Here is a 12,764-nt window from a genome sequence, read left to right on the forward strand (position 1 = left end):
TGTCCTTAGGTTAGATAGGTTTAAGTAGTTCTATGTTCTAGAAGTTCTCAGAAGTTAAGTCCCATAGTGCTCACAGCCATTTGAACCAAAGAACTTACGGAATCTGTGCCACGCAGAAAGGCTCCCGTACTGTATTCCAAAAGTGAAGTCACACGGTATTGACCAGTTGGGCATAATGTTTTCTCTCACTGGTGCATTTCGACCTTATACTTGAACTGTGATATCTCAGCTGATACAGATACTTTTTAATGAAAGTCTCAACAATATGTCGTCCAGTGTTCTCCTATCATGTTTGATGAACTCACTTTCACGAAAAGTGTTCTCCACGAAACACACGAAGTCACGGGATAGCGATATGCACACGCAGAGTTGGCGGTAGTATCGCGGAAACAAGACACAAAAGGGCAGAGAGTTGGAGGAGCTGTCATTTGTACTCGGGTGATTTTTGTGAAATGCTTTCCGACGTGATTATCGCCGTACAACGGTAATTAACAGGCTCTGGAAGCGTAGTGGTAATTTGAGTTAGACGCCTGCGACAATCCTTTTCGGAAATCGTTAAGTAATTCAGTATTCCGAGATCAACTGTATCAAGAGCGTGCCGAGAATAACATACACTACTGGCCATTAAAACTACTGCACCACGAAGATGACGTGCTACAGACGCGAAATTTAACCGGCAGGAAGAAGATGCTGTGATATGCAAATGATTAGCTTTTCACAGCATTCACACAAGGTTGGCGCCGGTAGCGACACCTACAACATACTGACATGAGCAATCTTTCCAACCGATTTCTCACACACAAACAGCAGTTGACCGGCGTTGCCTGGTGAAACGTTGTTGCGATGCCTCGTGTAAGGAGGAGAAATGCGTACCATTACGTTTCCGACTTTGATAAAGGTCGGATTGTAGCCTGTCGCGATTGCGGTTTATCGTATCGCGACATTGCTGCTCGCTTTGGTCGAGATCCAATGACTGAATATGGAATCGGTGGGTTCAGGAGGGTAATACGCAACGCCGTGCTGGATCCCAACGGCCTCGTATCACTACCAGTCGAGATGACAGGCATCCTATCCGCATGGCTGTAACGCATCGTGCAGCCACGTCTCGATCCCTGTTTCAACAGATGGGGACGTTTGCAAGACAACAACCATCTGCACGAACAGTTTGACGACGTTTGCAGCACCATGGACTACCAGCTCGGAGACCATGGCTTCGTTTACCCTTGACGCTGAATCACAGACAGGAGCTTCTCCGATGGGGCACTCAACGACCAACCTAGGTGCAGGAATGGCAAAACGTCATTTTTTTGGATGAATCCAGGTTCTGTTTACAGCATCACGATGGACGCATCCGTGTTTGACGACATCGCTGTGAACGCACATTGGAAGCGTATATTCGTCATCGCCATACTGGCGTATCCTCCGGTGTGATGGTATTGGGTGCCATCGTTACACGTCTAGGTCACCTAAGGGCATCACACACATCCATGCCCGAGGCAGGATTCGAACCTGGGACCGTAGCAGTCGCACGGTTCCGGACTGAGCGCCTAGAACCGCGAGACCACCGCGGCCGGCAGATTTGTTGCCGGTGGCTTCGAACAACTATTTCGGAGATGCTTCGGGAACTCAAATGGGAATCACTGGAGGGAAGGCGATATTCTTTTCGAAGCACGAGAAAATTTTGAGAACCGTCATTTGAAGCTGAATGAAGAGCTATTCTGCTGCTGCTAATTTCGCGTAAGCACCACAAAAATAATTTTTAAATACTCGAACGGAGAAATGTACGCTGTCGTTTTTCTCTCGCTCTGTTTGCTGTTGTTGTTGTGGTCTTCAGTTCTGAGACTGGTTTGATGCAGCTCTCCATGCTACTCTATCCTGTGCAAGCTTCTTCATCTCCCAGTACTTACTGCAACCTACATGCTGCTGAATCTGCTTAGTGTATTCATCTCTTGGGCTCCCTCTACGATTTTTACCCTCCACGCTGCCCTCCAATGCTAAATTTGAGATCCCTTGATGCCTCAGAACATGCCCTACCAACCGGTCCCTTCTTCTTGTCAAGTTGTGCCACAAACTCCTCTTCTCCCCAATTCTATTCAATACCTCCTCATTAGTTATGTGATCTACCCATCTAATCTTCAGCATTCTTCTGTAGCACCACATTTCGAAAGCTTCTATTCTCTCCTAGTCCAAACTATTTATCGTCCATGTTTCACTTCCATACATGGCTACACTCCATACAAATACTTTCAGAAACGATTTCCTGACACTTAAATCTATATTCGATGTTAACAAATTTCTCTTCTTCAGAAATTCTTTCCCTGCCATTGCCAGTCTCTATTTTATATCTACTTCGACCATCATCAGTTATTTTGCTCCCCAAATAGCAAAACTCATTTACTACTTAAAGTGTCTCATTTCCTAATGTAATTCCCTCGGCATCACCTGACTTAATTCTATTACATTCCATTATTCTTGTTTTGCTTTTGTTGATGTTCATCTTATATCCTCCTTTCAAGACACTGTCGATTCCGTTCAACAGCTCTTCCAAGTCCTTTGCTGACTCTGACAGAATTACAATGTCATCGGCGAACCTCAACGTTTTTATTTCTTCTCCATGGACTTTAATACCTACTCCGAATTTTTCTTTTGTTCCCTTTACTGCTTGCTCAATATACAGATTGAATAACATCGGGGAGAGGCTACAACTCTGTCTCACTCCCTTCCCAACCGCTGCTTCCCTTTCATGTCCCTCGACTCTTATAACTGCAATCTGGTTTCTGTACAAATTGTAAATAGCCTTTCGCTCCTTGTATTTTACCCCTGCCACCTTTAGAATTTGAAAGAGAGTATTCCAGTGAGCACTGTCGAAAGCTTTCTCTAAGTCTACAAATGTTAGAAATGTAGGTTTGCCTTTCCTTAATCTATTTTCTAAGATAAGTCGTAGGGTCAGTATTGCCTCACGTGTTCCAACATTTCTGCGGAATCCAAACTGATCTTCGCCGAGGTCGGCTTCTACCAGTTTTTCCATTCGTCTGTAAAGAATTCGCGTTAGTATTTCGCAGCTGTGACTTATTAAACTGATAGTTCGGTAATTTTCACATCTGTCAACACCTGCTTTCTTTGGGATTGGAATTATTATATTCTTCTTGAAGTCTGAGGGTATTTCGCCTGTCTCATACATCTTGCTCATCAGATGCTAGAGTTTTGTCAGAACTGGCTCTCCCAAGGCCGTCAGTAGTTCTAATGGAATGTTGTCTACTCCGGGGGCCTTGTTTCGACTCAGGTCTTTCAGTGCTCTGTCAAACTCTTCACGCAGTATCGTATCTCCCATTTCATCTTGATCTACATCCTCTTCCATTTCCATAATATTGTCCACAAGTACATCGCCCTTGTATAGACCCTCTATATACTCCTTCCACCTTTCTGCTTTCCCTTCTTTGCTTAGAACTGGGGTTCCATCTGAACTCTTGATGTTCATGCAATCAAGGCCGTTATTACGGCCAGAGGTGGTTCTTCTGAGTACTGATTTCTCAGGATCTTTGCACCCAAATTGCGTGAAAATGTAAACACATGTCAGTTCTAGCATAATATATTTGTCCAATGAATACTCGTTTATCATCTGCATTTCTTGTTGGTGTAGCAATTTTAGTGACCAGTAGTGGATTTCAGGCATTGCCTCTTGTGGTGTCACCGCCAGACACCCACCACACTTGCTAGGTGGTAGCCTTTGAATCGGCCGCGGTCCGTTAGTATACGTCGGACCCGCGTGTCGCCACTGTCAGTGATTGCAGACCGAGCGCCGCCACACGGCAGGTCTAGAGACACTTCCTAGCACTCGCCCCAGTTGTACAGCCGACTTTGCTAGAGATGGAACTGACAAATAGCACTCTCATTTGCCGAGACGATAGTTAGCATAGCCTTCAGCTACGTCAATTGCTACGACCTAGCAAGGCGCCATTACCAGTATATTGAGATTGCACTTATGTATCATCAAGACCGATGTTCTCCAATTATGGAATAAAGTTAAGTATTACATCAACTACGTACTTTATTTGCTATATTAAGTACTTTACACTGTTCCAGACCTCACGCAAGCCTGCGTGAGCTAAGCGCGTGCATTTCGGCATCCTCGCATAGTGACTTGGCTGTCTTGCCAAGTCACAACACCTCTCACCAAGGACGAAGCATTGGCCGACGGCCTTCTTGTAACGACCGAGAGCAGTTGCACTTGCGTAGAGTTGTGAGCGCTAACAGACAAGCAACACTTCGTGAAATAGCCGCAGAAATCAGTATGGGACGTACGGCGAACGTATCAATTAGGACAGTGCGGTGAAATTTGGCGTTCATGGGTTATGGGAGCAGACGACCGAAGCATGTGGCTTTGCTAACAGCACGACATCGCCTGCAGAGCCCCACCCGGGCTCCTCACCACGTCTGTTTGGTCCTAGACGACTCTAAAACTGTAGTCTGGTCAGACGAGTACCGATTTCAGTTGGTAAGAGCTGATGGTAGAGATCCAGTGTGCCGCAGTCCCCTCGAAGCCATAGAGCCAACTTGTCAACAAGGCACTGTGCGAGCTGGTGGAGGCTCGATAACGGTGTAAAATTTGTTTACATTGCCTGGAATGGCTACTTGGAGACCATTTGCAGCCACTCATGGGCTTCATGTTCCCAAACAGCGGTGGAGTAATTATGGATGACAATGCGCCATGTCTCTGGCCACACTTGTTCGCAACTGGTTTGAAGAAAATTTTGGACAATTCGAGAGAATGATCTGTCTCCCTCCCTCCCCCGCCCCAGATCGCCCGACATGAATCTCATCGAACATTTATGGGACGCAGTGGAGAGGTCAGTTCGCACGCAAAATCCTGTACCGGCAACACTCTTAGAATTACGGACGGGTCTCTTGAAATCTGGCAGAAAATCCAAAGAGATTTTGATCGTATGTATAGTACACCAGCGGCAGGACATAATCAATATCTTCACCGCACAACGGCAACGGTAGTGTTACTCATGACTGTTCTCCTAATGCAGAGTTACTAAACCTGGTTTTCCAAAAATCCTTCACCACAGAAGACGCAATAAATATTCCACAATTTGAGTCAACCGCTAACATGAGTATCTTAGACATACACTCCTGGAAATTGAAATAAGAACACCGTGAATTCATTGTCCCAGGAAGGGGAAACTTTATTGACACATTCCTGGGGTCAGATACATCACATCATCACACTGACAGAACCACAGGCACATAGACACAGGCAACAGAGCATGCACAATGTCGGCACTAGTACAGTGTATATCCACCTTTCGCAGCAATGCAGGCTGCTATTCTCCCATGGAGACGATCGTAGAGATGCTGGATGTAGTCCTGTGGAACGGCTTGCCATGCCATTTCCACCTGGCGCCTCAGTTGGACCAGCGTTCATGCTGGACGTGCAGACCGCGTGAGACGACGCTTCATCCAGTCCCAAACATGCTCAATGGGGAACAGATCCGGAGATCTTGCTGGCCAGGGTAGCTGACTTACACCTTCTAGAGCACGTTGGGTGGCACGGGATACATGCGGACGTGCATTGTCCTGTTGGAACAGCAAGTTCCCTTGCCGGTCTAGGAATGGTAGAACGATGGGTTCGATGACGGTTTGGATGTACCGTGCACTATTCAGTGTCCCCTCGACGATCACCAGTGCTGTACGGCCAGCGTAGGAGATCGCTCCCCACACCATGATGCCGGCTGTTGGCCCTGTGTGCCTCGGTCGTATGCAGTCCTGATTGTGGCGCTCACCTGCACGGCGCCAAACACGCATACGACCATCATTGGCACCAAGGCAGAAGCGACTCTCATCGCTGAAGACGACACGTCTCCATTCGTCCCTCCATTCACGCCTGTCGCGACACCACTGGAGGCGGGCTGCACGATGTTGGGGCGTGAGCGGAAGACGGCCTAACGGTGTGCGGGACCGTAGCCCAGCTTCATGGAGACGGTTGCGAATGGTCCTCGCCGATACCCCACGAGCAACAGTGTCCCTAATTTGCTGGGAAGTGGCGGTGCGGTCCCCTACGGCACTGCGTAGGATCCTACGGTCTTGGCGTGCATCCGTGCGTCGCTGCGGTCCGGTCCCAGGTCGACGGGCACGTGCACCTTCCGCCGACCACTGGCGACAACATCGATGTACTGTGGAGACCTCACGCCCCACGTGTTGAGCAATTCGGCGGTACGTCCACCCGGCCTCCCGCATGCCCACTATACGCCCTCGCTCAAAGTCCGTCAACTGCACATACGGTTCACGTCCACGCTGTCGCGGCATGCTACCAGTGTTAAAGACTGCGATGGAGCTCCGTATGCCACGGCAAACTGGCTGACACTGACGGCGGCGGTGCACAAATGCTGCGCAGCTAGCGCCATTCGACGGCCAACACCGCGGTTCCTGGTGTGTCCGCTGTGCCGTGCGTGTGATCATTGCTTGTACAGCCCTCTCGCAGTGTCCGGAGCAAGTATGGTGGGTCTGACACACCGGTGTCAATGTGTTCTTCTTTCCATTTCCAGGAGTGTAGATACACTCGGTGTAGATGAGCAACAATCTTCTGGTCCAGGTTGTGCACCAGTTAGTTAGGTTCCTTTCGTAGTGTGATGCAATAGCTCTGTATTTACCGAATATATACGACCGCTCGACTGATGGCAGATTCATACCTAAGGACTGGAACGTTGCACAGGACACACCAGGACACAATAAAGAAAACAGAAGTAATCCGCTGAATTCCAGATGCCAATCACTGAAGTCAACTTGCAGTAGGATTTTGTAACATACACTATGTTCGAACGTTTTGAATAAATCCGAATAAAATGATCTATTAACACATAGTTATCACGGATTCAGGAAGTATCGTTCTTGTTAAACACACTAAGTAATGAGTGCTATCGAAATTGATTCCACACTTCAAGATTTTCGGACGCCTTTTGACATTTTTCCTCACAGGAAAACTTCTAATGACAGTGTGAGCCTACGGTGTTCTGCTCCCTGTCAATATAGTCACATTACGCAGTAAGCGACAGAAAATCATCGAGTAAAACAGAAGTGATATCTTGCATTCCCCAAGGAAGTGTTAGAGGCCCTACGCTGTTCCTAATCTATATAAACTATTTAGCAGACACTCTGAGCAACCCTCTTAGTTTCTGTTGTGACTTGGCAAGACAGCCAAGGCACTATGATTGGTAGCCGAGAGGCACGCGTCTAAGCTCACGCAGGCTGGCGTGAGGTCTGGAACAATTATAGGAGTTTATAGTAGGAAGAAAAGTACGTAGCTTCGGGAATACTTAACTTTAATCCATAATTGGTGAACATCGGTCTGACGGTATATGCATCACAAGATAAACAGCAAATGATAATGGCGCCTTGCTAGGTCGTAGCAAATGACGTAGCTGAAGGCTATGCTAACTATCGTCTCGGCAAATGAGAGCGTAATTTGTCAGTGAACCATCTCTAGCAAAGTCGGCTGTACCACTGGGGCGAGTGCTAGGAAGTCTCTCTAGACCTGCCGTGTGGCGGCGCTCGGTCTGCAATCACTGACAGTGGCGACACGCGGGTCCGTCGTATACTAGCGGGCCGCGGCCGATTTAAAGGCTACCACCTAGCAAGTGTGGTGTCTGGCGGTGACACCACAGTTTGTTTGCACATGCATTTACCGTGTCAAAATCAATTGCAAAATGACTTAGACAATATATCTGTGTGGTGCGAAAGGTAGACATTGCATGTAAATAATCAAAAGTGTCAAGTCATTCAAATAAGTAATAAAAGTTACACGATAAATCACACAAATTTAAAGGCTGTCAGTCAAATAATTACCTAAGGATCGCAGTTATGAACAGCGGGAAGGCGAAGCAAAGACTGCGTTTTATTGGTAAAATATTTAAATGATAAACTGCCTACGTTACGCTCGTCTGTCCTCTTTTGGAGTGGTACTGTGCGGCATAGGATACTGACTAGTTCCGATTGAGAGAGGACGTCCAAAAAGTACAAAGCAGGGCAGCTCATTTTGTGTTGTTATGAGAAAGGGGAGAGCGTATCAAGTGTATGAGACGAGAGATGGGGTGGTAATCATTAAAACAAAGGCGTTTCTCACTGCGGTGAGATCTTTTCACGAAATCTTTGAAGAAATCAGAGCTCGCACGGTAACTTCTACTGATCGTTTTCCCGACGTGCTCTTCTAGAGTGGAACGGTAGAGAAATTGTCTGAAAACTGTTCGATGACCCCTCTGTCAAGCACTTAAAGCTGCAACTGTAGAGCAGTCGTGCAGGAATTCAGATAAACAAACCTAACTTGTTTAAAATTTGACAAAACCACAGTGGTGTGAGCGTTGTGATTTGCGTACGACCAGATGTGAATGTCTGACAGCAAGGCTAGTTTACAGAGATCTGCGTAAAGCCTTTGAAACACGAGTGAAAATTTTCTACACTGAAATGAAGGTAAAGACAGTAACAAGGAAGGAGTTGTTATGAGCAAAACTTCTAACACAATATTACAAATGCATTACTTAACTCTCTGTTAAAATTTATTCTGTATTTTCGCTGGGGCCACAGTGGTCCTAAGAAATCGTACATAATACAGCGTAAATGTAATACGGTCATTACAACGCGTAATGTGAATGCAAAGATAAAGTGGAACGAATGCAGAGTGTTTCTGGACTTAACGTCAAAACAATATGTTTCAAATAACAAACAATGCAATAATAAATAAAAAACTGAACAATCTAGAATGTAGGGCTGAAAAAATGCGTAACTCTGGGGAGGAAATGAAATGGAAAGACGGTAATCAGGCTGGCTTTCACAGATGATTTTGCAATAATTTCAAGAACTCTGATAGAAGCTGTCAATCAAATAAATCTTCTGGAAAGAGTATCTGGCAGAAGTTATAATAAACCAAGTTATTACATAACTTTTTCAGATTATGGAAACTTAAGATACCATTTTATTTTCAAGCATAGATGTACTTAGTTCCGGATGTATAGAGTCTGAATCACGTTTTTCGTTATTTACATAATGTTGCAACAGTCTGCTGAAGTTCTGCCGTGAATAAAGTTAGTGGAATATCCTGTATATCGGTATTTTTATACGTTGCCGGGTTATTATACAAAAACTAGTCTTCGTGTCGATGTCACAACAAACTTTGTATATAATACAACTTTCTTCTTATTTTTATTTTATAAAATAAAAATTTCCTCTGTTATGAGAAATGCCACTTATATTTGTTTAATTTACCAAACTACATTATTCTAATAGTATAACGTGATCCCATATCTATATTTTTGAAAAACAGTTATCTGTCTGGTCACTTTCGTAAATCTCCTTTATTTTCATAATTTTTCGAAATATTTTCGCGTGTGAAACATATCAATTAACTCGGATTTCTGTTAAGTTTTAAAAGAGGTAATTTTAACAACATTTAGTTGAGTCATCGAATATTCTGGATGCATCTGGAAAAATATGTCATGGATAAACCAAGCAATTTCGGCGTCAAAAGGTGTCACTAGTGTTTCGACCGTAACCAAGTGTAGTTCACAATACAACGTTTTGCTACGCAAACTGTGACTTTATTTGCTTTGGAAAACGTTTTATGCTGTGTTTACTGAATTGGAAGAAGTGCAAATAAAAAGTGGATACGCTAAAATTAATGAGTTATATTTCAGTCTTGGCTGAAAAACAGCCTTAGACCTAAGTCTATCTTTTATAAATGGTTGTGACTTCAACAGGAACCCTAGAAGCAGGCGCGAACTGCCAGATAAGTATACTGTATTTCGATACAAAGTTCAGCTGTAAAGCTATTCTTATGAATACTGCGGCAGGAGTGTTCGTCCCAAAACTGTAATAAATTTGAACTTTTCAGATACAGCAGAAAGAAAAACATGAAATTAGTGACAAATATAAAAGAGGCAGAATAAATAGATAGAAAATAGTAAAGTAGAGCGAGAAAGTATTGGAAAAAATTATGCAGGAAAATGAACTAGAAAAATTTGTAATAGATGTAAAAGTTGAGAATAATTCTTAACGAAATATATTTAGAACAAGAAACACGTATCTAGAAATACAAAATTGAAACACTATACGGCTATGATAAGACCACAATGGTTTTATGGATGTGAATACTACAAGGCGAGCTATAAGCCACGCAGAATAAAGACCGTTGAATGGCAAATTATTAGAAACATAATGTGGACAATACAAACTAAAGATGGTTAGAAAATGAGAATTAAAGAAAATATCTAAAAAATGTAGCGAAAATATAAGAAGTTACGGAAAGGTGAAATCTGTTCTTCTATGGGCATCTCTGCCGAATAAATCACTATAGGCTAACGAGAGAAATATTCGTGTATTTCTGGAAATATGAATGCATAGCACGAATTACAGGAATAATAAAACAACTAGAAAGAAACGCCATAAAAGAATTGTAAGTAACAGAAAGAAAGTATGTTTTAAATAATAAAATATGGAATTCAGAAAGCTTTCCAGACTGAATAAAAACGAAATCTGGAACATCATGCACAGAAGTAAAGTAAAGAATTGGGGAGGTGATGAGGGAATGCTGGAAAAAAAGCGAACAGCAAAGAGAGACGTGGTACTACAGTTGTTAAGGCTGATGGTCAGTACCAAGAGAGAAACAGGCAAACGACTGAGCGTGGACACTTTCCCTTTCCTTAGTCCATCTAGAGCCTCACATCTCGGTGCGCTCACGTGTTGTTCGCTAGGACTTCAGTGTATCGTGACATGAACTTGCCCGGTTTGGGATGAGTTAATCGAGGCGCACCACTAGACCGCTGTGGGCATTGGTTCCAGACCGTATTATGACGTGACGTGATGTGCGGCCTACCTGTGGGGGCGGTCCGCGGCTCTGCACTGGAACGCCATAACGCAGCAGGCACGCACCACTCACGCAACACGCGCGACGCACTGCTCACACAATACGACACACTGAACAGTGTTGGTGTACTCTGAAAGCCACTGGCCCGATACCGCTCGGCTCGCAACTGATGACGGGAATCGGGAGCGCACGGCGGCACAGCTGTGAGCGGGCAGAGAGGGGGGGGAGAGGGGGAAGAAGGGTGGGAGGGGGGGAGGGAGTGGCCCGAAGTGTCTCGCGTATGGTGAGAGGGGAGGGGAAGCGGCAGCACAGCCAGCTGTGTTTACAAACAGTCCGCCAAGACTGGCGGGCTGCTGCGCCAGTTGGGCGTTAGGCACATTCTACTCGAGCGACTTTCGCGTCTCAATAGACTACTCGCTGCACGAGTCAACTGCAACGGCCGATGCGTTGGTTAAGTGATGGTCGTGTAATGCTTTTTTCTCAAGCCTGAAGTTCAGGTATAACCTGTATTTTATTTATAAGTAGAGGAATCCAAATCGCTGCTGTTTAAAGTATTTCGTGCTTCCTTGGTTTGTGATGAGCCTATTTTGGCTACAGTGCCTTTTTCTAGATGCCTTTTTCTATTCTTGTATATAACTGTTGACAATAGTGGGTGATCATACAGTATTATTTGTGACCAGCTCTTTTTCACGTTCATAAAACATCGATTGGTGCTGTTACGGTCTAGTGATTTGGTGTTATGGCTTATAGGTGGCGTGATTGTATGACTGTTTCAGCTGCACTGCCATATCTCGATCGTTAATGTAGTTGTAGACGAGATTTATTTTGGCTGTGGGCTTTTTTTGTGTTTATTAGTATTTATTATTTTGACAGTTTTATCTCACAGATGTATGGCTACAATTTCGTTTTAGTTTATTAATCTACGAGTTTCCATGTATGCATGATTTGATCTTTGCTGTTAATTTTATCTTTGCTTGTAAAATCAAATTGCCTATATATATGTTAATCCTTTATTTATATTTAAGATGCCAATAAAATTTTCGATTAGTGTTTAACATCATTTTGTTCGTGTAATACGTTCTGTGCGTAGTTATATGTGTGCATATAAATTTCTATTTCTTCCATGATAATGATGCTTATTCCTTTCGGTACATCATGTGTAATATTTGCATTGCTCGTTCCATCTGGTCCACTTTGTGGCTTTCTCTGTTCATCCGAATGAAAGAGGTTGATGAATTTGTATCGCTATTTCTCGTGTGTTCTCGATATACAAGCCCGAATTTTTTTTCTGTTTGTCCTATATAAAATTTGCCGCGATCTTGCCGTCTCATTTTGTATATTCCTGAATTTTTGTGGAATGGTAAATTAATTTCCCCTGAGTGAATCTGTGATCTTAGACTGTGTTTGGCTCGGTAGGCTAATCTTATTCCTGTATTGTTCAGTAACTCAGTTATCGTATATATGTTATAGGGATAAATAAGATTTTCTGTTTCACTGGTGATTCTTTTAGTAGTTTAAAATCCGTATGAGTGTCACAGCGTGCTGATTTGGCGCGTCTGTTATAGAGCTGTGTGATTATGTTTGGGTTATAGGTTAAACTCATTTTGTTGTGTTATATATAGTATAATTGCTAGTTCCTTTTGTACTGCGGCTTGTTCTACTGGTATACTGGTTTTTTTGTTGATGATTGTGTGGGAATAAGCACTTCCTGGCAGATTAAAACTGTGTGCCCGACCGAGACTCGAACTCGGGACCTTTGCCTTTCACGGGCAAGTGCTCTACCATCTGAGCTACCCGAGCACGACTCACGCCCCGTCCTCACAGCTTTACTTCCGCCAGTATCTCGTCTCTTACTTTCCAAACTTCACAGAAGCTCTCCTGCGTACCTTGCGGAACTAGCACTCCTGGA

General features: G+C 44.1%; 1 protein-coding gene across 1 annotated transcript in view; it reads right to left on the reverse strand.

Annotated features, from left to right (window-relative positions):
• Nucleotides 1–11,559, reverse strand: part of LOC126188792 (uncharacterized) — a 419,373-nt gene extending 407,814 nt beyond the window's left edge. Inside the window, exons 1-2 of the mRNA XM_049930406.1 lie at nt 11,518–11,559; nt 10,865–11,021 (exon numbers count right to left, since the gene is read on the reverse strand). Coding sequence (XP_049786363.1) covers nt 10,865–11,021; nt 11,518–11,559 — 199 coding nt within the window. The remainder of the gene's footprint in view (nt 1–10,864; nt 11,022–11,517) is intronic.
• Between the last annotated feature and the right edge of the window lie 1,205 nt (nt 11,560–12,764).

The sequence above is a fragment of the Schistocerca cancellata genome, chromosome 5 (genome assembly GCF_023864275.1).
Source record: "Schistocerca cancellata isolate TAMUIC-IGC-003103 chromosome 5, iqSchCanc2.1, whole genome shotgun sequence".
NCBI classification, from domain to species: domain Eukaryota; kingdom Metazoa; phylum Arthropoda; class Insecta; order Orthoptera; family Acrididae; genus Schistocerca; species Schistocerca cancellata.